This window comes from Apus apus, chromosome 12, assembly GCF_020740795.1.
Source record: "Apus apus isolate bApuApu2 chromosome 12, bApuApu2.pri.cur, whole genome shotgun sequence".
In the NCBI taxonomy this organism is placed as follows: domain Eukaryota; kingdom Metazoa; phylum Chordata; class Aves; order Apodiformes; family Apodidae; genus Apus; species Apus apus.
Genome location: NC_067293.1, coordinates 19,103,448 through 19,126,347, shown reverse-complemented (window position 1 = coordinate 19,126,347; position 22,900 = coordinate 19,103,448). Strand labels below are relative to the sequence as shown.

At 62.1% G+C, this 22,900-nt stretch overlaps 2 protein-coding genes across 2 annotated transcripts; one reads left to right on the top strand and one right to left on the bottom strand.

Annotated features, from left to right (window-relative positions):
• Positions 1-497: 497 nt before the first annotated feature.
• Positions 498-9,943, bottom strand: INPPL1 (inositol polyphosphate phosphatase like 1). The gene is given in 28 exon segments (XM_051630632.1): positions 498-608; positions 860-1,111; positions 1,113-1,380; positions 1,508-1,589; positions 1,705-1,860; positions 2,031-2,118; positions 2,285-2,373; positions 2,457-2,573; positions 2,673-2,762; positions 2,865-2,946; positions 3,194-3,282; positions 3,624-3,723; positions 3,813-3,951; positions 4,112-4,208; positions 4,316-4,433; positions 4,749-4,945; positions 5,358-5,460; positions 5,655-5,761; positions 5,935-6,049; positions 6,139-6,246; positions 6,467-6,553; positions 6,862-6,949; positions 7,086-7,226; positions 7,304-7,436; positions 7,619-7,640; positions 7,642-7,758; positions 8,663-8,726; positions 9,634-9,943. Coding segments are annotated over 28 exon segments (3,297 nt in total). The 5' UTR covers positions 9,771-9,943.
• A 3,971-nt stretch (positions 9,944-13,914) lies between these two features.
• On the top strand, positions 13,915-21,323 carry ARR3 (arrestin 3). The gene is made up of 17 exons (XM_051630478.1): positions 13,915-14,110; positions 14,478-14,497; positions 15,486-15,528; positions 16,018-16,048; positions 16,393-16,453; positions 16,833-16,877; positions 17,416-17,615; positions 17,726-17,785; positions 18,036-18,103; positions 18,406-18,541; positions 18,642-18,726; positions 18,855-18,927; positions 19,836-19,973; positions 20,439-20,522; positions 20,796-20,819; positions 20,900-20,952; positions 21,291-21,323. The coding sequence occupies exons 3-17, from the start codon at positions 15,515-15,517 to the stop codon at positions 21,302-21,304; spliced, it is 1,086 nt and encodes a 361-aa protein (XP_051486438.1). The 5' UTR covers positions 13,915-14,110; positions 14,478-14,497; positions 15,486-15,514; the 3' UTR covers positions 21,305-21,323.
• Positions 21,324-22,900: the final 1,577 nt, after the last annotated feature.

Sequence of the window (22,900 nt, the reverse complement as noted above, 5' to 3'; positions counted from 1 at the left end):
GTCCAGCCACGGGTGCCTGCCTGCTTGGTCCTCATCAGCAACTCTCTGCCCATCCTGGGAGCTCCATAGAGGTGAGCACACGTGGGTGCTGGGGTGGCAGTGGTCCAGGCTAGGTGCTGGGTCTGAGGCTGGGTCTCCATGGCAGGCTCACCGTGGTGTCCTCACCAAGCCTGCTGGGGATGAGCTGGGGATGGATTGGGCTGAGCACCCCGGATTCCAGCAGGTCCCTCTCCGTGATGTCTCTGTGTGTTGGACAAGGAGGAAAAAGTGCTGAGGGAGTCACCAAGAGGGAGTGGGGATCTGGCATGGCCCTGGGGCACCCATGGAGATGTAGGGACTTGATGTCCTCCTGCCTTTGCCTTGCCATATCCCCAACCCAGGGCTCACCTCTCCTCCCACCTGGGGCACACAGCTCTACCAGGGACCCTGGGGCCACAGGAGCTGGCTTGCATAGTGCCTCCCTCTCCGAGCTCTAGGACCTGAGGGTACCTGAAGACCTACAGGTGGTCCCAGCCATGCTCCTGCAGCCCTTTTGCCTCCTGCTGCAAGCCCAGATGACCCAGGCGTTCACTGACACCATGGGACTGCTCACCCCTGTCACAAGACCACTGGGGAAAGAACAAGGACACATGCCAGCTGTGTCACACCAGGACCATGAAGTCCCCACCATCACTTCCTCACCCCACATGAACTGGGAGCATTGCTGCTCCTCCACCTTTCTCCATACCCCACTCCCTGTCCTGCAATGACTCCACCAGGTAGACCACTGCTGTGGGGATGGAACATCAACGGGTCCCCTCCCTGATCTCCCCAAGCCCCTCAGCTGAGCTCCAGAGCCCTGTGGGGACCACAGTGGTACCTCTCCAGGGTGGCCATGCTGGTGAGCATCCTGTGTGCACCTCGGCACCTCCCGGCAGGGCCGTGGGGGCAGCTCCATGGTGCTGTGGGTCTGGTGCAGCAGGGTCCTCTGGCTGTCCCCTCTGCACTCGGGGGACAGCTGGTCCAGCTGGCTCAGGCAGGTGGCCATATGCAGTGCTGTCAGCGAGCAGTCACCCAGCCCTGCTGTGTCCCTGGCCAGGACAGCTGATTTGGGTCTCTTCTGCTGGCCCAGGCTGGGGGGGGCTGAGTGGGTGCCCAGGGGATGGACCCCTCGGCGTGCAGTGGGACCGGCCACCCCGCTGCTCCTCCTCGGAGGGAGAAGGGACCCATGTCCTGAGGGGGCTCCAGTGCTGCTGACCCTGCTCTGGACTCTCTGCCTGCTTCTCATGGGCTTCACCAGCACTGGGGGCTGGTACCCATGTGTTGGGAACCCCCTCGAAGATGAAGTAGGCTGGGTTGGTGTAGCTGGCAGCTGGCTCTGGGAAGCTGTGGGGCCGGCTCCTGCTGAGCAGAGAGGAGAGGGCTCAGCATCCCCCAAGGGGGAGGGCTCAGCATCACCCCACAGGAGAAGCTTCAGCATCACCCCAGGGCTGGGGCTTCTGGTGGGGCTGAGCCTAGTGAGGGTTACCTGAGGCACTGTGGGGGCGGCTTGGGGCACACCTCGGTGTCTGCCCCTGGCTCAGCATCCTCCTCCTCGAAGCTGATCCACTCTGCAAAGGCACCAAAGTCTGGTCTCTCCCCACTGGGCACCGTGGGTAGAGGCAGCTCTCAAGCAGGCTGAGCCCCGAGCCCCCTGCCCAGGGTGACAGGGGGGCTGGCACCTACCGTAGAGCCTCTCCCGGGTGCTGCGCCTGTCCTTGGGAACCTGGACCTTCATCCAGCCCCTCATGGAGCCCGTCTCCTCTCCACGGTGGAAGAGGAAGGTCTCAAACTGCTGGGCTGTGCTGCTGATCAAGGGCCTCAAGGCGATGCAGCACTCTCCTGCGGGCGCCGCGCACGTCAGCGTGGGCCCCTCCATGGCAGGTGAGCCCCCCGAATGCAGCAGCACCCCAGAGCGGGGTGGGTGTCGGGCTCCCTCCTGCCAAGTTCCAGCTACAAAACCTCTACGCCCGAGCCCTGCAGGGGACATGGTGCCACCCTCCCCTACGCACCGTAGGACTCACAGCTCTCCACACCCTTGACGCTGAGGAGCAGATGTTGGTCCCCCAGGTACTCCAGGTCCGGCAGGATGGGGCTCAGCTGCAGGTGGAGAGAGGGGTGCTGAGGGGAATGCCAGGGGGAAAGGTGGCAGCCCCTGGTGCCTCTTGGGGCTGAGGGTGCAGGGCTGGTGGGAGGGATGGGGAAGAGGAGGGAGGAGGATGCTCGAGGGCTGGGGGGCAGGCTGTGCCCCCTCCCCAGTGCGTACCACTGGCAGATTCTTGGCAGCCCAGCCCAGCTTGAGGAAGCCAGGGCTGTCGCAGCTCTGGGAGGTGTTCTCCCCGCTCCACTGGGCCTCTGCCAAGGGACAGCAGGGACACAGCTCCAGCAGGGCTAGCTCGACCCCCTCGCCCACCCCCGCCCCCTCCAGGCCACCTCACCCTCCAGGCAGTAGGAGTGAAACTCGATGTAGCACTTGCTGCGGCTGGAGGTTTTGATGATCACCTCGATGCTCTCCCACTCGATGCAGGCCAGGGCCTCGGGGACAGACCCGGGTGCTGGGGGCAGGCACCAGCAGGTCAGTGTGTGCCAGCTGAGCACCCGCAGCCAGGGCTCACCCCAAACTGGGGAAGGGGGGATAGACCCAAACCCCTTACCCCTCTTGGGCACAAACTGCGACGTCACTCCCACCTCGAAGGTGGCAAAGACAGGCGAGTGGTCACTGGTCACGATGTCATCTGTGCAGCCTGGGTGATGGGAGAGGGCAGTGATGGTCCCTGAGCCACAGGGTTCTGGGCAGTGCTGACCTCCATGGGGTGTCCCCCCCCCAGCCCCAGGGTCTCACTCACCATAGGATTTACAGACCACATGGGTCTCTGGGTGTGACTTCCACAGGATGCGATCACACCAGGAGGGGACATTGATCCGCACCTAAAAACGGAGCAAGCAGGTGGCTTCAGTGTCCCCACAGGTCTGGCCCTCCCCCCACCCCCCAGAAAATCATCCCTGCACCCCAAAAAGTGAGCTCCCTCCTGCCCAAACCCCCCTTTGGGTATGGAAAGGGCTGGCAGAGGTGTGGGTGCTGAGCATCACAACACAGCATCCCCCAGCACCACCCGAGCCCGCTGTCCCCAACCCCCGATGATGTCCACCTTGGCAGGAGGCTCTGGAAACTCACCCCCGTGGGCTTGAACTTCTGCCACACGTAGCTGTCCCGGGAGCCCCGCTCATACCGGTACGTGGGTGGGAAGGAGATGTCACCCTCACCTGGGAACCAAGACACAGAGGTGACACGGGGTCCGTGTCCCTGTCCCCACAGCTGCAACTGGCCAGGGAGAGTCCCCATGGGGTGTCACGGTCCCCATCTGGGGCTCACACTGACAGCACCCCTGGCCCTTCTGACTGTCCCCATGCTTGCAGGCTCTCAGGACACAGGTCCCAGGGACCTGCCGTGGAGGGGCAGGTTGCACGTTGATGTCCCCCCAGCGTTGGCACCTCAAGTGGAGCTGTGCTGGGACGGGGCAGCGTCGTGTGCCAGAGCTCTGTGGGGACACTGGGGGACATTATCTTGGTATGGGGGGGAGCAACACCCTTGCCCCCTCACTCACTGAATCGCAGGAACACCTTGTTCTTCTCCCGCTCCAGGTTGAGCTGGTCGACAGCCAGCAGGGTTTCAAACTCCCTCTTGGTGACGTGAGCCAGGACGTCCTGCTCCGTGGGAGGAAGGCACAGTGAGCCCCCCAGCTCCTCTCACCCCTGCTCCAGCACCACCACCATCCCCCGCCACGAGGTCCCACCTGCACGTCCATGTCCAGGCGGTAGTTGAGGTCCCCGAACCAGAAGAGGTGGGTGAAGCGCAGGGTGAGGTCGAAGGCGCTGAGCCGCTTGTCGCCCAGCGCCAGGGAGCGCAGGATGTCGCTGTAGCTCTGGTTGCGCCTGCAGAGGGGACGGCAGCACCGCATCAGCTTCCCCGGGGACACCTCAGCCTCATCCTTCCCCTGCCAGGTGGGGACAGGGGCAGTGTCACAGCTCCTCCAGCCCCCTGAGACACCCACCTGCCCCCAAGCAGCCCCATTCCCCTGCACCCCTTGGTCACCTCTGGGTCTTCTCACTGCCGGAGGCCAGGTGGCAGTTGACGAAGCCAAAGGAGGTCCCGTTGAAAAGGAAGGAGACACCCACAGCTCCCTTGTTCCCTGCAGGGACGTGCCAGGCACTGAGCTCTGGGGCAGGGGGGGGGTGTGTGGTGGCAGAGGTCCTGGGATGGTCCCTGGGGAACCCTCCACCCCATCCCCATCCCTACCCAGCGTGTTGGCGATCCCAGTCTTCACGCTGGAGGTGTGGACGTGGCTGATGCGCCGCTCGTGCTCCGGCTTCACCAGCACCACCATCTTGATGCTCCAGAGGCACTGCAGGGCCACCTGTGAGGGGCACAGGGGGGTGAGCCTGCCCGCTCCCCCCCACACTGCCCCACAGCCGAGTGGTGGGGACAGAGAAGCAGCAAGGTCAGCCAAGCCAGCCCTGAAAGGGGGCTCCTGGGGAGGACACTCCCTGCCTGGGATCCGTGGGGTGTAGGAGGTTCCCTGTGTTGCATGCGGGGTGGGAGGAGGACCCTGTGCATGGGGGGTAAGAGCCCTGGGATGATGGCTACTGGAAACCAGTTCCCTTTAGCCTGCTCAGCACTGGGTGCCCCCCCAGGCAGGGCCAGAGGGGGCCAGGCTGTGCCCGGCCGTTACCAAGCGGTAGTCGATGGCCATCAGGGTCTTCAGAGAGGTGCGGAGGAACTCGACCCACTCGCGGTCACCCAGGGAGTTCTCCTGGGTACCAATCACATAGATGTCGTGGGGGATGCAGGCGGTGGTCTCATCCTGGGTGTGCCCCAAGCCCCTGGAGGTCAGCCAGGAGGCCAGGGAGCGGGGTGGTGGCGTGCTGCCTGTGGGCAGGGGACAGCTGGTCAGCGGGGAAGGACACAGCATGCCGTTCTCCTCCAGCTCCTCTCCAACCCCAGGCCCTCCCTTCCGGAGCCACCAGTGCTGGGAAGCATCATGCCAGCCCCATGGCTCACATCCTAGACTGATGCTGGGATTTACTGCTGCCTCCCGAAAGCACCCCAGTACCCCAGCTCCTCCATTTTCCTGGCAGCCACCAGGTGAGTGGATCACGAAGGGACAGCCATACCCAGAAGCAGCTAGGTCGGGGTCTTCTCCAGCCTCCTCTTCCCACTAAAGACCAGCTCAGGTTTCCTGGGTTAGCTCCCTGCAGCCCTCACCTCCCAAAACCCACCCAAGCTGATGATGAGCCGTGACAACCTCGCAGGACAATGCCACCTTGTCCTGGCCCCTTACCCATGTTCCATGTCCCAACGTACACCGAGATGAGGTCAGGCTCATCCAGGTTGGAGTGTTGGATCTTCATCAGCTGCAGCAGCTGGCAAAAGGCCTCTCGCTTCTGCAGGATGATACAGGTGCCTCAGGGTCCCAGAGGGGAGCTGGGAGCCACAGCACCCCAGAAGATGCTGGTGGTGGGCTCAGGGGGACATCACCCCCAGATGTAGGAGCTGGTTTGCAGGGGTGGTCTCAGGGTTGAGACCCTGGTGCTGCCTCACTAGGTAACAGCTTTCCCCCCCACCACAGGGAGCTTACCCGTGCGCTGGGGAAGACAAAGTCTCTGCTCAGGCTCTTCTGCAGCTCCTTGTCATACACCAGCCTCACCTTGCTCTGCACGCTCAGGTACTTGATCAGCTGCAGGACTGAACAGGCGTGAGGGCAGCTATGGTGGTACCCACACCCATGGGAACTGCAGGCAGCATGGGGTGGGGGCTTGGGGTGTGACAGGGGTCTGCAGCCCATCACCCCGGCGTCAGGTGGGGAGTCCTACAGCCCCGCAGTGCTGCAGGGGGTGGGGGGGTCAGCAGCCCCTTACTTCTGTCCTGTGGGATGGTCTCCTCCGGGGATCCACTGCCCCTCTTGGTGATGGTGACCGTGCCCAGCTCCACGTCCACCGTCAGCACCGCCCGCTGTGACTTGCCCACCTTCACCTGCAGATGGGGACACGGCTCCTGGTCAGCCCCGTGCCTGCCCTGCCCCAGCAGTGATGCCGGGGTCCCACCCTGCCCCCCGCCCTCACCTCAAAGCTCTGCACGGCCAGGGGCTTGGCAGCCATCGGGGGGGCTGCCACCAAGCTGGGCAGTGCCAGGTTGTGCCTTGACACCCTCTCCTTCAGCGACTTCAGCACCTGCCGGGGAGATGGGCACTGGACTGGGGGCACTGGGCTGACTGGGAGCCCTGGGCACCCTGCACCAGCGCATCCCCCCCCAAGGGGCACCCTGGGGCTGTGCCACCCCTGCCAGCTTGCTTGCTGGAGGGTTTAATTTGGGTGAAGGCTTTGCTGGAGCAGAGAGGGGTTAGCAGCAGCCACGCTTCCCCAGCCTGGCATGGTGGGGCAGAGCAGGCACCTTCTTCTCCAGGGAAGAGAGGAGGTGGTTGACGGTTGATATCTTGTTGAGGAGCAGCTCAAGGTCTGGATCGCTGGTCAGGAGACTCTGAGGGGAGGGATGGACACGTTTGGAGCAGTGCAGTGGCACAGGACTGCTGCATTCCTACCCGTAGGTTTAGGCTGCACCCCAAGATGTGGAGGTCCCTGGGGTCTGAGGGCAGAAGCAGCTTTCCCCCCCCCCCCGCTGCATCCTGGATCAGGTACAGGAATGAGTCCCTGCTTGTCCCCAGGCCACGGGCAGCCAGGTCGCTCAGCAGGCTGTGGGCACCCTGGCACACACAGCACCCAGAGACCATCAGCAGCACCCCGGGGCAGGCAGGCTGGGGGCTGGGGTAGCCCAGGAAAGGGGCTCACCTGCTCCCTGGCGGGGCTGCGAGGGGATGTGGGGGGGTCAAACACCCCGGCCAGCATCTCCAGACCTGCCAGCGTGAAGTCGATCTCACTGCAGAGGAGAGGAGCGGGTGAGAGCCAGCTCTGGCACCTCCCGAGCTCGGGTGGTGACCCTCAGCCCCCACGGGGAGGCTGGGGCCGGGCGGGTGTCCCCAGGGCCCAGGGAGGGGACCCGCGGGGCCACTCGCCTGTGCAGCGCCCGGCAGGCAGTGGCGAGCGCCGTGCTGAGGTGGCGGAGCTGCGGGTGCCCGTGGCGAAGGGCTTCCAGGTCCAGCTGCAGGTGGTGGTTCAGATACTCGGCCATGAAGCCCGTGAAGTCGCTGGCCGGGCTGCAAGGGTGGGTGGTCTCGGGTGAGCTCCCTCCCGCCAAGGCGGGTCCCCGTGGGGAGGGAGGGGTGGTCGTTACCTGCTGTGGACCTGCTCCTGCAGCCTCTGCTGGAGCCGCTGCGAGATGTGGGTGCGGGCGGCGATGGCAGCGCTGGGTCCGGCCCCCCCGGGCCCCCCGGCCCCGAGCCCACCGCCCCAGCCCTCCTCCCCATCTGCGGGCACAGGGCGGGCAGCTCAGCAACCCGCGTCCCTGCCCCGCGGCCGGGGGGGGGGGGGCGGGGATGGGAACGGGATGAGCCTTAAGGTCCCTTCCCACCCAAAACGTCGGGTCAGTCCGTGACCCCCTCCCCACGCACAGCCCGGTGCGGCCCCCGCCGCCCCCTCCCCAGCTCACCCGAGTCCTCGTCGGGCCCCCCCCCTGTGCCGGGGCACGGGGTAGAGCAGGGGTGTCACCAGCCCGTGGTTGGGGTGCTGGTAGGCAGCGATCAGGGCAGGGAGGGTGCGGAAGCACTTGGCCTGGATGCCCTGGATGGTCTGGGGAGGCAGAGGGGGGGCAAGGGCTGTCACATCCCCCCCTCTGCCAGCTCCGTGTCAAGTGGGTCTGTCCCCCAAAACGTGGCTGTGGCCAGCTGGACACCAGCCCCATGGGGAGCTCAGCCTGGCCCCGGGCAGGGCAGCAGAGAGAGGAGCAGGGCACGGAGACATTGGCCTGGGGCAGCAGATGGGGATGCCCCCCGGGGAATCTTGGGGTGCTCTTTTTAAGGTGTTAGAAAGGGGGGCTGCAGAGAGCCAGGGACGGGAGAAGCTGTAAAGTGACACTCTGAGGGTGGTGAGAGCCTGGCCCAGGTTGCCCAGGGAAGCTGTGGCTGCCCCATCCCTGGCAGTGTTGAAGGGCAGGTTGGATGGGGCTTGGAGCAGCCTGGGCTGGTGGGAGGTGTCCCTGCCCATGGCAGGAGGCTGGACTGGGTGATCTTTAAGGTCCCTTCCAACCCAAACCAGCTGGGGATGCTGTGACTCCAAAGAGGTAAAGCGAGGCCAAGCTGGGTGGCCAGGACAGACATAATGGGAAACGGGGCTGCATGGCCAGGCTGGGGCAGGGGACAGTGGCAGGAAGAGAAGTGTTTTGCTGTGCTGTGGGGAAGCAACCTTCAAAGTGGTGGCTGCAAAGCAGTCACATCCTGCCCTGCGCTGCAGACACCTCGTGCAAAAACCAAACCGCACCGATCGCTCACTGTGCCGGGGAGCACGGGCAGGGCAGGCAGGGCAGGGCAGGTAGGGCAGGGCAGGCAGGGTAGGCAGGCAGCACCTCTGCGGGTGAGGCAGCAAGCACCCCACCCCTTCCCGCCAGCATCCTGCCCGCAGCCCAGCTCGCAGCGGGTGACCCCCTGGCACGGCACCCTGCAGCATCCAGCCTCTGAGCACCCACTGCTGCACCCACCTGGACAGAGAGCCGCCCCTCGTCATCGGGGAGGATGCGGTAGGTGTGGACGTGCCGCTGGAACCTGGCAGAGAGCAGACAAGGGTCCCCCACGGTGCCCCCCAAGCGCACCAGGGGCATGTGGCAGAGCTGGGGGGTGCCTGGCACCCAGCCCGGCTGCAGAGAGGGGAACTGAGCTGCTGCTTCTGGAAAACAAAGCACCACCTGCAGCTCTGCACATGCACCCGTTGGCGGGGGGTGTGCAGAGCACCCAAACAGCTGCCCAGCCAGGGGTGCAGCGGCTGGGACCCCAGCGTGCCCTGGGACCCCAGCACCCTGGGTTTGCAATTTATCCAGCCAGGCTGGCTGTCAGGAAGGGGGTGGCGTTCGGCCAAAGCCACCAGGAACCCACCCTGCGTGCTCCCCAATGGAGACGTGTCACTGGGGCGCAGGCAGGGCGCAGGCAGGGCACAGGCAGGGCGCAGGCAGTGCTCAGAGGGGCTGCAAGCACCATCCCAGGCCTGGGGATGGCAAGAGGCCCCATGGGGGGCAGGGGAGGCAGCCCACAAGCCCCGGCATCGGAGACATTAACGTCATGGTCCGGATGCGGCTGCTTTGCGGGTTGGAGGGAGAGGGAATGTTTGTTCCTGCAGCCTGTCCTGCTCCTGCATGTGGGGCCAGGCCAGTGGGCAGATCCAAAGGGCTCAGGGTGCCCTGGATTTTGGGTCGTGCCTTCAGCAACCGTGTCACAGCAGGGCGCTGCTGGCCCAGGCTTCTGCCTGCTCCCCAGGACGCGGGTTTTCCCCCTGGTCTGACTTGGGGATCACCCAAAAAAAAACCCCGTGCCAGAGGGAGGTGGCACCACCCCAGCATCCCTGCAGAAGGCTTTTCCATCAGGTTTTTGGCCGTGCCAGGAGCAACGTGCCCGGAGTGGGGAGAGTGACAAAGGGACAAGAGAGAAGCCACAAGCAGAAGCCGGGCAGGATACTCACAGGAGGCACAGGGCGTACGCCCCCGAGACAGACTCACTGTCCCGCACCAGGAAGGAGCCGTCCCGCCCCGCCTTGGCCAGCAGCTCCTCTGCCACCACCCGGCTGATGTCCCGGTGGTACCAGCTCGCTGCCGCCATCCTCTGAAGCGGTGGGACACCAGCTGTGCTGTGTCCCTGTGGCAGCTCCTCATCGGGGCTCAGCAGCAGATGCTGGCCATCGGCTTGTCCTCAGGGCGGGCTGGTGAAGCTGAAGGTGAAGGTGGGGGTGAGGGACCAGCTCCCAGAACCCCAGCGAGTTGCTGGCGGTGCCAGTGGGTGCCAGTCAGACACCGAGGGGATGCTCGCAGGGATGGGGTGCCCCGTGGCCAGGCAGCCCGGCAGGAGCAGGGCTGGGGGGGCAGCTGGGGGAGGCTTGGGGGTCCAGACGCTCCTCACCGTGGGGGTCTCCAGCCTGCGGGGTGCAGGGAGGCAGAGAGAGGCAGATCAGTGAACAGACCCCCCTGTGCTGCTGCTGCCGCCCCAGCCCCGGAGCCACCATCCCGCCCCAGTTGCTCAGGGAGGACAGGCCACGCCAGCATCCTGGCAGCACACGGGGCGCCCAGACCTTGCCCCCCACACTCACCCTCCCTCGCAGACGCGGCGCGGGGCTCCTGCACCTCTCGCGGGGTGCTGGGGGCAGCGAGCTGAGCTGGCGGGGTGCAGCCCAAGCTGGAGCGGAGCCGCGACGATGCACCGGCCGCCCCGGGGCCCCTCCAGCGGGGGTCCCGGCACACGCCGCGGGGGTCTGAGGGTCCGGCAGCCCCACTTGCCCCCCGCTTCCCGTCCCCCCAGGCTGGGCCCGCTCGCTCGCTCCGCGGCAGCGCCTGCCCTGCTCTTCCTCCTTCTCGGCTCCGCTCTCCCCGCTGCCGGGACCAGCCTCCTCGCTCCTCCTCCCGCTGCGGCGGGAGCCCGTGCGGGGCTGAGCGGGCAGGCTGCGGGCAGCAGCGGGGCTCTGCCTGCACCCCCCGCCGCCCCTTCTCCCCAGGGGTGATGATGGGGGAGGGAGGGAACTGAACCTCGTGCAGGACGCCGAGAAAGGGCTGGTGTGGGGCAGCAGCTGCCCCTGAAACGTGCGCGGGGTGGTGGGCAAGTGGGCAGCCTGCGGGTGGTGACGGGGCTGCCTGCTCGCAAAGGTTTGCTGCCTGCTCCCGAGGGTTTGCTGCCTGCTCCCGAGGGTTTGCTGCCTGCACCAGGGATGAGATTTGCTGCCCACTGCCTGGAGAGGGAGATGCTGCAGGTGTGGGGCAGCTGAGCGAGCTGGGCACCCCTAATCCCATTCATGTCAGCCCATCCGTGGGTGCCCTGCCATCGGGCAGAGGGGACGCGGGGTCCAGGGACTCCCAGGAAGGGTTTGGGAGGTTTGTTTTTTTTTTTCCAGGCTGCAAATAGCAGCAGGGTTCCTGCAGCTCCCGGGTGCAGACCCAGAGGTTTTGCTCCTGGTGGCAAGCAGCGAGATGGCCGTGCATGTGCCCATGGCTCCCGGGGCAAGTGGCTGCCCTAGGGTGGCTAGCACCGAGTAATGATAGCCACCATCTGCTGCTGCAGTGCCCGGGAGCACCAGAGCTGCTCTGGAGGCAGATGAGACAGCGGGTTGCTGCCAGAGGAGGATGAGGACAGAGAGCCATCCTAAGCCTTCTGCTGCCCTTGGCATCATGAAGTTGTCTCCTGCAGCCATGAGCCCGAGGCAAAGGGACAGACCCCACACTGCCTCCCCAGCCCCCTGGCACAGATGTGCCAGAAGCCCCTTCCCAGACTTCTCCCTGGGCCCCTGGCCTCGAGAGGAACCTGTGGCCGAGCTCACCAAGAAGTCAAACAGCCTGCTTGATTTTGGGCTGGCAGCTCCAGGCCACACAACATCTCTCACCCGTGCCCACCACGGGACCACATAGTAATGAGGGGCTCTGGAAACCCTCATCCTGCCAGAGCCCCCCTCTCACCGGCGCTGCTCCTTCCTGTTACTTAAGAGGCAGCAGTAATTCCCCGCGGCCGCAGAGGCGCCTGCCTTCAGATTAGCGCCGTCCGCGACGCTTAATCCAGATCAGAGGAGGAAGACCTGGAGCTCCGAGGGGCTTTGAGCCATCAGTGGCACTGGCTGCTGCTGTTTACATAAGGCTGTGGTGCCTGGTGCCAGGGGCTGAGCTAGGACAGTGCCAGGACAACTGGTACCAGCACTCAGGGAGCTCTACCAGCACCCGGGACTGCTGCGTTTGGGGAGGTGATGTGGGGTCACCAGTGCCTGCTGGCTGGGTGGCTCCAGCTCTACCTGGGGCTCCTTTTGGAGGGGAGACCCCACAGGTGAGGGCACCAAAGCCCTGCAGGCATCCCCCAGGGCTCTGTCCCAGTGCCAGCACCAGCCAGGGATGAATCCAGGCCCCCACGCTCTCTGCCAGCCCCACATCTGCAGAGGTTTCTCCAGCACGTCCTGCCCTGCTGGAAGGGGCTGACTGAGCTGTGCCTCACACAGCACAAGGGCCTGGAGGGTTGGGTGGGATGTGTCAGATGAGAGGAGCCTTTGGCCATTTATTAAACAGGAAAAAGGAAGAAACCCTCTCTCATTTCCCTATTATTTTTAACACAGTGCTGCATCCCCCAGCTTCCTTCCCCAGCACTTGGTTGACAACACAGCTTGAGTGCGGGAAAGGATGTGGTCTCTCCATCTCACCACTGTTTTGAGGGGGAAATATCTGCTCCCCTACTTGGGAAAGGTCTCCCAGGCTGAATCCACCCAACTGGGATTAAACTGAGTTGAAGCTACACGTAATGAATCTGCTCTCCATCCTTGCCTTGGATCCTTGTGAATGGCACTAGTCTCAGAGGCCTCATTAAGAGCCTAATGAAGAACCACAAACAGAGAGCTTGGGATTAGGTCTCCTGGGCATGGCACTGGAGGTGGCTGCTCTGCCATCCCCCCTGACTGGGCAGTGGGTATCCAGGTGGGACTACATCCTCCTCTTCTGCCCTCCAGAGGGAAGGTCACAGTTCACGTGTCCCCCCCAACCCTGGCAGAAATAGCACCAGCTAATCTGCAAACTAATCAGCTCCCCCGGGTGCAATTAAAGAGATCACAAGTCCAAGGCAACACGTGCTGCCAGCTAAAGCCCTGGGCAGCAGGGCTGGTGGGGCTGTGGTGGCTCCCAGAGGCCCACGGGCACAGGTGGGCTGCATTTGGGAGGGGTTGGTACCCAGGTGATAAAGGTGGTTGAGCTGATTGAGGATGCTGGGTTGATGCTGCTGGCAGCTCTGGGATGGAGGTGCAGCAGTGAGCAGGGACATCCCACCCTTGGTGCTCAGCCAGAACCAAGTGTGTGCTCAAAGCAAAGGGTCTGGTGAGCACATGAGGGCTTGAGGGATGCTGGAGGTGAGAAGGGTGAGTGGGGCCTTACTGGAGCAGCTTGCCCTGGGCTGTCCTTGGGGTCTGTGCCCTGCTCCCAGGGGCAGCACCCATGGGAGCATCCCCAGCCACTCCTGCAGAATGGGATCCCACACTCCAGCTGCTGCCTAGAAGGACAGCAGTAGGGAGTGCTTCTCTCCCACCAGCCATAAGGCAAATCCACTCTGTGCTTTCAACAGTTTTCTATTTGCAGCAGCAAACCTTGAATTAATGATGTGCTAACCAGGTCAGGTGAGGCCAGCCAGTGGTGTTATGAAATGAGGTGGGGCTGAGCAGATTGCCCAGCGGTGCTGAGGGACAGTGGCAGGCCAGTGTCCCACCACCAAGGGGTGGCCAGCCCTTCCTTGCTGCTTCAGGAGGAGTGAAGCTTGATGTGGGACCTGCTGCTGCAGCCCCAATTCTTGCCTGCACCTTTGCCCCCCTGTCTTGTACATCAGCATCCCTGTGGCAAGGGTGTCTCCTGGGCCACAGCAGGTCACCTCGAGGTGACCAGCCAGCTGGGCACCTTGGCTGTGCAAGGAGCTGCCTGCACCTCCTGCCCGTCTGTTGACCACCCAGCAAAGTGTGTAAGGGAGGGACAAAACCCAGCAGGTCCCTCTCTCTCTCCTCTGCCATCTCCATCCAGCTCCCCTTGCCACGGGAGCCGCTGCTGAGAGCCCCCGCGGGAGCCCACCCTGCCGCCCGTGCCCCTGCCCACCCAGCACTAGAGCTTCCACCTCAATTACCATCACCTCGCCCCTAAGCCTGCTTTGCCAATCTCCTTAAGCTGCTTTCTCAGGGTTCCAGCAGCAGCCTTATTTATAGCTCACTCTTACTCCTGAAGCGTCTCCCCAGTTAATAAACTAAGAGGATTCCTCCCGCAAGCGCCTCTCCCGCGGCGCCCACTGCCCAGCCCAGCCCTGCCTGCCAGAGCAGATCCCAGGGGAGGGACCACTGGTGGGGGGTATAAGAAGCTACAGGTCTGGGAGCAACCCTGTAGTGACTGGGTGGCACTGGGAGGTGCTGGGAGAGGAAGAAGAGAGTGTCTGTCTGTCCGTCCAGCTGCCAGGTGAGTGCTGCCTGCTCTGCCGCCTGGGTCCTGCCAGTGCCTTGGGACACGGGTTCTGCTGTTCTGTGGGACACTCGGGATGTTGGTGCCAGGCAGTGGGTGGAGGGAGGGTGGCTGGGGGCTGGAAGGGGAAAGATGTGGCCAGAAGGATTTCAGCATGGCTAAGCCAGAGGGCAGGGCTGGAGGGCCTGGGGAGCTTAGCCAAGCCAGGAGGGGTCCAAGTCCCTTCTCTGGGCCTTGGGAGACCCAGAGGAGGGGTCCAGCTTTTCTCCACCTTCCACTGTCTTGTCTCCAATTCCTGGGCTGTGGAGAGGGACAAGCCTGCAGCACTGCTCTGCTCCTATTCCCTTTGCACCTTCTCTTGCAGCTGCCCAAGAAACCCTGCAGGTGAGGATGCCTGAGCTCCACATCCCACAGCACCTGAAGGCACCAAAGATCTTGTGCTCGGGACTAATCCCTTGTTTTTCTGTGGGGAAGAGGATCATCTCCTCCCCCTGTGGCAATTTTTTCTTTCTCCCCAGCATCCCTGTTGCATGAAGAGGCAACTCTGCCCCACGTGCACCTGGGGCTTAAAATCCTGCCTGGGCTTAAGCTCTGCTTATATCAGAGCTGCCTAAATTTAAGAAGCTGAGCTCATCCCATCTAATCTCCCTGTGAATCAGATGATGATCAGCGTGATATTTACCGTTTAATTCTGGACTCCAAGGCTTGGGGAAGCAAAACACAGGCAGCATGGTTGGGCAGGGCTGGGCAGCCCTGGCTGGGCTCTGGGGGTGAGGAACCCAGTGATGGGGATGGAGGGGCCATGGGCTGGGGCCATGCACCCCAAACCCCCCTGCCCACAGAGCAGTTCAGCTGCCCTCGACCTTTCTACGTGTGGTTTCTTCACTCTTCCATGGAGGATGGGACAAAATGAGCCCATTTCTGCCATTAAGCCATGACAGCCCATTTCCTGCAGGCAAGAAAAAGTCATTAATTGAAATTCCATAAGCCCTTTTGTTCATTTTCTCACCTTTCCCAGCCTTCAACTCACTTCCTTGGGAGCCACCCCTATTTAAGCCTGCTTACCTGGGGCATCACTCTCCCTTTTTCCCTTCCTCCTCCTCTTCACCACATTTTCAGCCAGGGCTGAGGGCTTTACAGGGCTTGGCTGTTCCACCAGGTCTCCAGCCACCACTGTGTCCCTTCTGTGTGTCCAGGAGCTGGGCAGCCCCAGCTGGACCCCAAGCACCTGAGCTCAGCAGCACCAAATCCTGTGGGCTCTGCAGTTCCTTGGGATGAATCCAGAGGGATTCTGTCACACTGGCTGGAAATGGCCACAGCTGCCCCTTCCCCACCACCTCACTCAGCACCTCCCCTTCATCTCTTCCCACAGATCCTTGCCTGCGTGGCCGCTGACTTAAAATGGCAGAAGGAAAGTAAGTGGCCTTTTCTCCCTATTTTTATTCCTTTCTCTTTGGTTGGGATGGAGCAGGGGGCTGTGAGGCAGAGCCCTGCAGCTCCCCCCACCTGCTGCCCCCACGGGAGGGTTGATGTGCCCACTGCAGCCACCACAGGGCCAGCAAAGCACCTTCTCTTTTCTTCTGCATGTTGTTGCTTTCTCACTTGCCCACGAGACACAGCTGCCAGTGCACACCCTCCTCCATGGTCACACGCTGAGCTCAGGATCATGGCACCCCCTGGGGCTCACCAGGGCAGGTCCAGGCTCCCAGTTTGCAGGACACTGAATTCCCCAAGGCCAGGACACCCTGTGCACACTCTGGCGTAGCTGTTGGAGATGCATCGTGGTCACAAGGAAGCCCTCACCTCCTTGCCCCTTCTCTCCCTCCCTGCCCTGGGAGCTGACTGTGCCCCATCCAGCCTCACCCAGGGCGTTCCCAACCCACCTATCTGTGTTTCCTCCACAGGGTGTTCAAGAAGACCAGCCCCAATGGCAAGGTAAGTCCATGCCCGCAGAGACAGGACCGCGCGCCCCGTCCCCATGGTGTGGGCTGTGCTGGGGCTTCAATGTGGTGGCTCTGCCCACGGGATGGGACACAGGCTGGGTTTTCCTTCCCTTTGGCATCTCCTGCTTGACTCCTGCCACGCCACTGTAGGGCTTACGTTTCAGAAACAGAAATAAACCACACCCTACCTGAACCCTCCAGCGCGGCGCCTTGCCCGACGCACCAGCGGCAGGATTAACGAGCCCCACCACACCCCCCAGCCTTGAAAGCTCTGGTGGGTCCAGTGGCAAAGTCTAACCCATCCCCTTCTCTCCTTTTGCTATGTGCTGCCTCCAGCTATCCCTTTACCTGGGGAAAAGGGATTTTGTGGATCATGTGGACAAGGTGGACTCTGTAGGTGAGTGGGGTCATGCCATGGAAGCAAGAGCAGCAAGTGGCACGGGAGACCTGTCCCTGTGCCAGTGGTTGCCTACCTCTGCTTCCTGCTGGAGCTGGAGGAGCAAGGGCAGCTCTAGAGGAGCAAATCCCCTGTTTTCCTGCAAATACCCTTACAGAAAAATGGTGGGGAAAGGGACAAAGCCCCTTTTGCAAAATGAGCTGGCCGTGCTGCTGGTGGGGATGCTGGAGGAGGCATCACCATCCCCCTGACCAGCAGTTTCCCTTGGTCGTCTCCCCAGCTGATGAGCATCCTATTTGACTTTAAAAAGCTCTGCATTTTTACAAGGATCTTCCCAGGCAGCCAAGCTCACCAGCCCTTCTTCTCTGGTTCTTTGCAGATGGCATCTGCCTGATCGACCCGGAGTACCTAGAGGACAGAAAAGGTATTAAGACACAAACCCCCACGTTATGAGGGGAAGGGATGGAAACCAGTGCAAAGCTCACAAGCAACCTGGGCCTGTAGTCAGGTTAAACCTGCAGTGGGTCATCTACAGCTCGGTGTACATCAGGGCCACAGCAGCTGACCTGGAGGGGAAGGCTGTTTCTTTCTTCTCATCTCTTCTGCCTGGGGCACCAGCTCTCAAGCTCCCTGTGCCTTGCAGAAAGCAGTGATGGATCTTGTTGACTTTATACTTAGTGTTTGAGGTCCAGGCCCTGGTAACAGAGTCATACTTCTCCTAAAGTGTTACTAGTTTGTCATTGAATTGTTTTGGTTGGAAAAGACCTTTAAGACCATCACGTCCAACCGTTCCTCCAGCCCTGCCAAGGCCACCACTAACCTGTGTCCCTCAGCACCACATCTTTGAAATCCCTTCAAGGATGGTGACTCCACCTTCTTTCCTTCCTCCTCATGCAACCCTTTCCCACCTCTGCCTTCCCTTCCCCTCACCCTTCCCCTCACCCCACCCCTCTCCCTTCCAGTATACGTGACGCTGACTTGCGCCTTTCGCTACGGCCGGGACGACCTCGACGTTATCGGCTTGTCCTTCAGGAAGGACATCTATGTTGTGACCACCCAGCTCTACCCACCAGTGCCGGACCAGACACCCAAAACCCTCACTCCCTTGCAGGATAAGCTGATGAAGAAGCTTGGGGAGAATGCCTACCCTTTCACTTTTGAGGTAGGGGCTGCTCAGCCTTTCCCAGCCGCGCACCTCCACGGCGTGCACCAGGGCTCGGCTCTGGGCACTCTCTTTATCCACATTTTCCTCTCTTTCCCTCTTCTACCCAGATTGCCACCAACCTGCCCTGCTCAGTCACCCTCCAGCCAGGACCAGATGATGTGGGAAAGGTGAGCTGCTGTCCCCAGCCCACGTCCCCTGGGTCCATTCCCCCTGGCAGGGGGTTAAGTTGTGGGGTGCCAGAACCACGAGCAGCTTCTCTTTCATGGGGACGTGGCTACGGGGTGAGGGCTGGGGAGGAAGGATGGTTGGAGTTGGGACCAGGATCTCTGCGGATGCACTGGAGGAAGAAGGGGAATGAATTTAAACCTCAGGCAGCTCTGAGCCCCTCCTGTTTAGTGACCATGCATGTACCCCCAGGCCTGCGGCGTGGACTTCGAGGTGAAAGGATTTTGTGCTGAAAATCTGGAGGAGAAAATTCACAAGAGGTACTTGCTGGGGATCTCCTTCCTGCCCCCAGGCCCTAAAACTGAACCACCAGATGGTTTTGGGGTGGCCAGCTCAGGGGGCAGGCTGAGGATCTGCTGTCAGCCTGGGCCGTGCTTGGAGGGGGTACTTTGCCCAAGGACAGGCAGCTGTCCCATGTCAGTCCCCACCACCTCCTGCAGCTTGCATCCCTTGGCTGGAGACACCATGATGTCCCCAGAGACAGCCAGTGTGTCCCCCTGGAAGGCCATGACGACACCTCCCTGCTGGGGAGGGCCGGGGGTGACAGCTTCTCACCCCACAGGAACTCGGTGCGTCTCATCATCCGCAAGATCCAGTTTGCACCCGTGACCACGGGGCCAGGCCCCAAGGCAGAGACCACCCGGCAGTTCATGATGTCTGACAAGCCCCTGCACCTCGAAGCCTCCCTGGAGAAAGAGGTGAGCGTGGAGGCTGCGCCCTGCCTTGTGCCACCAGGTGCATCCCCAGGGACGGTGACCGGGATGCCCGCTCATCTAACCCAGCCTCTGCCCCCTGCAGATCTTCTACCACGGAGACCCCATCAACGTGAACGTCAACATCAACAACACCACCAACAAGATCGTGAAAAAGGTGAAGATTTCAGGTGAGAAGGGGGCAGGAGGGACACGCCCTGGGGGCCACCGCATCCCAGCCTCCCTGGCAGGGGTGGGGATGGCGTGTCTGTGGCTCTGCTGCCTCACCAACGCTGCTCCCCCCCTGGTCTCTCCTCAGTTGAGCAGACCACAGACGTGGTCCTCTATTCGCTGGATAAATATGCAAAGACCGTGTGCGTCGAGGAGTTCATGTGAGCAAAGAGGGGCTGGGGGAGGTGCGGGACGGCGGCGAGAGGGAGGAAGAGAAAGGAGGAGGAGGGGGAGAAGGGGTGAGGAAGACGGTTTTACAGCAGGCAGCAAAAATAGCAGAAGAGCAGATGCAAAGGAAGCAGAAGAGAGGGAAGGTTGTGGACACCGTCGTCGTCCCCCCCGGGTGCAAACCGGTGTCTGCTGGGGAAGCCCCTGGGGAAGGTGCAGAGCGGCCCCAGCTGCCTGCTCGCCTCGCTTTGCATCTCTGAGGCTCTGCCCTGAGGGCGGAGGCGGGGGCAGAAAAAAGAAGTGGTTGTAGATGGGAATGAAAGGAGGAAACGAGCCCAGGCAGCTGTGAGGAGAGGGCCGGGGTCGCTGGTGTGGTGCTGAGCATCCCCGGAGGGGTCTGAGCATCCCTGGAGGGGGCTGAGCCATCCCCAGAGGGGGCTGAGCATCCCCGGAGGGGTCTGAGCATCCCCGGAGGGGTCTGAGCATCCCTGGAGGGGGCTGAGCCATCCCCAGAGGGGGCTGAGCATCCCCGGAGGGGTCTGAGCATCCCCGGAAGGGTCTGAGCATCCCCGGAGGGGTCTGAGCCATCCCCAGAGGGGTCTGAGCATCCCCAGAGGGGGCTGAGCCATCCCCAGAGGGGGCTGAGCCATCCCCGGAGGGGGCTGAGCCATCCCCGGAGGGGTCTGAGCATCCCCGGAGGGGGCTGAGCCATCCCCAGAGGGGTCTGAGCATCCCCGGAGGGGTCTGAGCATCCCCGGAGGGGGCTGAGCATCCCCGGAGGGGGCTGAGCATCCCCAGAGGGGGCTGAGCATTCCCGGAGGGGGCTGAGCCATCCCCGGAGGGAGCTGAGCGCCCACCAGGCTGGTGCTGCCTCTGAGCTCTCCTCTCCCACCCCTTCCAGTGAGAACGTGCCAGCCAACTCCACCTTCTCCAAAACATACTCCGTCACCCCCCTGCTCTCAGCCAACCGTGAGAAGCGAGGCCTGGCTCTGGATGGCAAGCTGAAGCACGAGGACACCAACCTGGCCTCTACCACCGTGTAAGAGCTGGGCAGGCTTCCCCACCACAGCCAGATCCAGACCTTCCTCCCTCTCCCACAGCACAGGGTGCTCTGGGTTCCTGTGCCTGAGCCCACCCTATCCAGCTGGAAAACGTAGGGGTTTTGTGACACGGGCACAGAGCCACCTCTCCACCTGGTAGGATCCGTAGCTTCCCAGTCCCAACCACCACCAAAGCCTCAGCATCCCCCTGCAGAGCTGCACTGGGCCGTGCCTGGGGAGCCAATCCCACCTCAGGCTGCTCCAGTGGCCTCCAAAAACTGCTCCACGGCTTCAGCCAAGCATCCTGCCCTCCCCCCTCTCTCACTGGCACGTCGTGTTGTCCTCTCCTGCCAACCCCCAGTCTGCCCCCCATGAAAAGGGGGCCTGGAGACAGCCCTGGGTGCAGCAGTGGGGTCTGCCAGCAGCACTGCCCACCCCACCACTCCCCTCTGCCTTTCTCCTAGGCTGAGACCCGGCATGGACAAGGAGGTGCTGGGCATCCTGGTGTCCTACAAAGTGAAGGTCAACCTGATGGTGTCCCGAGGAGGGTGAGGCTCTGTGGGCATTATGGGGCAGGGACCACCCCCTGGGGCTGTGCTGTGGGATCCCCTACCAGAGGGGAGGTGATGAAGGGACTCAGCCCACAGACCCCTCATCCCTGCCCCCAGGCTGTGGGGCAGCCAGGCTGCTCTCTGCCTCCTCCCACCCCATCACCCTTCATCCCTATTATAAATCATCTTCTACCTTCTTAGAAAGCAAAGTCTAACACCTCCCCTCCTCTGCCTTGGCTGATTTCTGTCCCTTCTCTCCCTCTGCTGCAGCATCCTGGGGGATCTCACTGCCAGGTAAGGGGGGAGCTGGCCAGGGAGCTGAGCCCCTACGGGGGGCAGGGTGGGTGTGTTGAGATAAGTGCTCTTCCTTCCAGTGACGTTGGCGTGGAGATGCCTGTCACCCTGATGCACCCGAAGCCTCCAGAAGGTGAGTAGCACCTGGGATGATGGCAAAATGTTGGGAGGGGAACTGGTAAAACAAGGCTTGTGCAGCCACCTCCCTGCAAAGGGCCCTGCTCTGCCCAGGACCAGCATGGGGGCAGCTCTCCCCCCCCACAGCACCCCAGCTGCTGCCTGTCCCAACATCTCCTTCTGGGAAAAACATCTGAGCATGAATCACAGAATCATAGAATGGTTTGGGTGGGAAGGGACCTTAAAGGTCATTAAGAGGAGCTGTTGTTTGCAGTATCCTTTCTGTACTAACCTACACGTCTGTCTCTCTCCCCATCCTTGCCTCCCTGTGCTCTGCTTATCAATGGACTCCAGACAAGGCCAGGTAAAGAGACATTTCCTTCTAGTTCCAGCCAGCGCTTCCTCTTAACACATAAACCCCACAGCTCCATGGGGGATGGATGTGACAGATCCATCACGGGTGGACGTGATGCCCCATTCCAGCCCGAGGTTACCTCCTCAGATTAAATCCCCCAGGCCTCAAAGTCCTGAGCCCCTGTGTGGCACCCCCAGAGTGGCACGGGCAGCAGGAGCACCATCCCGGGCTGGGAGGACTCCAGTGCTTGGCTCAGCACGTGCTCTGCAAGCTTCCAGGCCTGCGTTTTACAACTCCCCTTGCTGCAGGGCCAGCTGCTCCCAGACCTCTCCTTGTCCCTCAGCCACAGCCAGCAGTCTCTGTCTCCCAGCCACAAGTCACTGCTGGACATCATGTCCCCTTGGCCCCGTGCTGAGGTCCCTCAGTCACCAGAAGCCCCTGCCCCCGTTGCCTCTTCTGCTCCCACCACACGAGCTCCTTCCAGCTGAAGCCACAGTTGGAATTGCTTCCCTCTGGGAAGCCTCAGCCTGTCAAACCCATGCCTGGCAGCCCTGCCTGGCAGCCCTGGGTGGTTTGGTGTGGGTTACACCCTGCAACAGGACACGAGCACCTGGATTTGGAGCCTGGAACCTCAGGCTGCAACTGCAGAGCTTTCCCACCCCAGCCCATCAGGTTCCTAGCTCAGCAATGATCTTTAAACTTCCAGAGGAGGAAATCTCTTGGCCCACCCCCACCCCTTCTCCCTGTAGGTTTCACCAAGTCGTTTCACATCCACAGGCTTTTGGCAGCAGTTTTGCTGACTCTTTTCCATTTTCTTCCCCCATTTTTCATTTGGTGCCTCTCCCTTGATGCCATCTACTCCTCGCCTTTTGCAACAAGGTAACTAATCTCATTGTCTCCACTGTAAGGTCCTTTCCTTGTTGTTTTGTTTTTTCCCCCTTGACAAGGCAAAGCATTGTCTTACCAAACAAAAAAAATAATAATAGGCTGGAAGTTGCAGTTGGGTTTGGTCAGACACACATTAGCAACTGGGCTGGCTCTGTCCCAGATTTGTGTGCTCAGAGGGACCCTGGGCTGGGCAGGGGTGACCCCTGGCTTGTCGTCCCCCAGGGGGAGGAGGGTTTGGGTGTCTCTTTGCATGCCAGGGCGGGTTCCTCACCTGGCTCCTCTCCCCCTCTCCAGCGCGGAGGATATTGTCATCGAGGAATTCGCTCGCCATAAACTCAAGGGAGGCAAAGATGACGAAGAAAAGGAGGAGGAGGGTGACAAATAGAGCTAATCTGCTGCCTGCTCACCGGGGAACATCCCCCCCCGCTCCCCCACGGCCCGGGTTGGGCCGTAGATGCCCGTAGCTGTGCTTCCCACCCACACAGACACCTCAGGACCCATCCCCGTAGCTACACCCTCCACCCCCGGGGGCTCCTGGCACCGACTGGCGCTGGAAAGCCGGGCAACAACGCAACCTACAAGACGGTGCCCTCCCACCTCCCTGGCACCCAACGCGAGGACGGGGCGGGGGGGGGATAAGGCCTGGGGAGGGGTCGCCACGGGAGCGCCATTGCTCTGTGATCAATAAAGACGCGCCAGTGGGACCGCTGAAGGCTGCGTG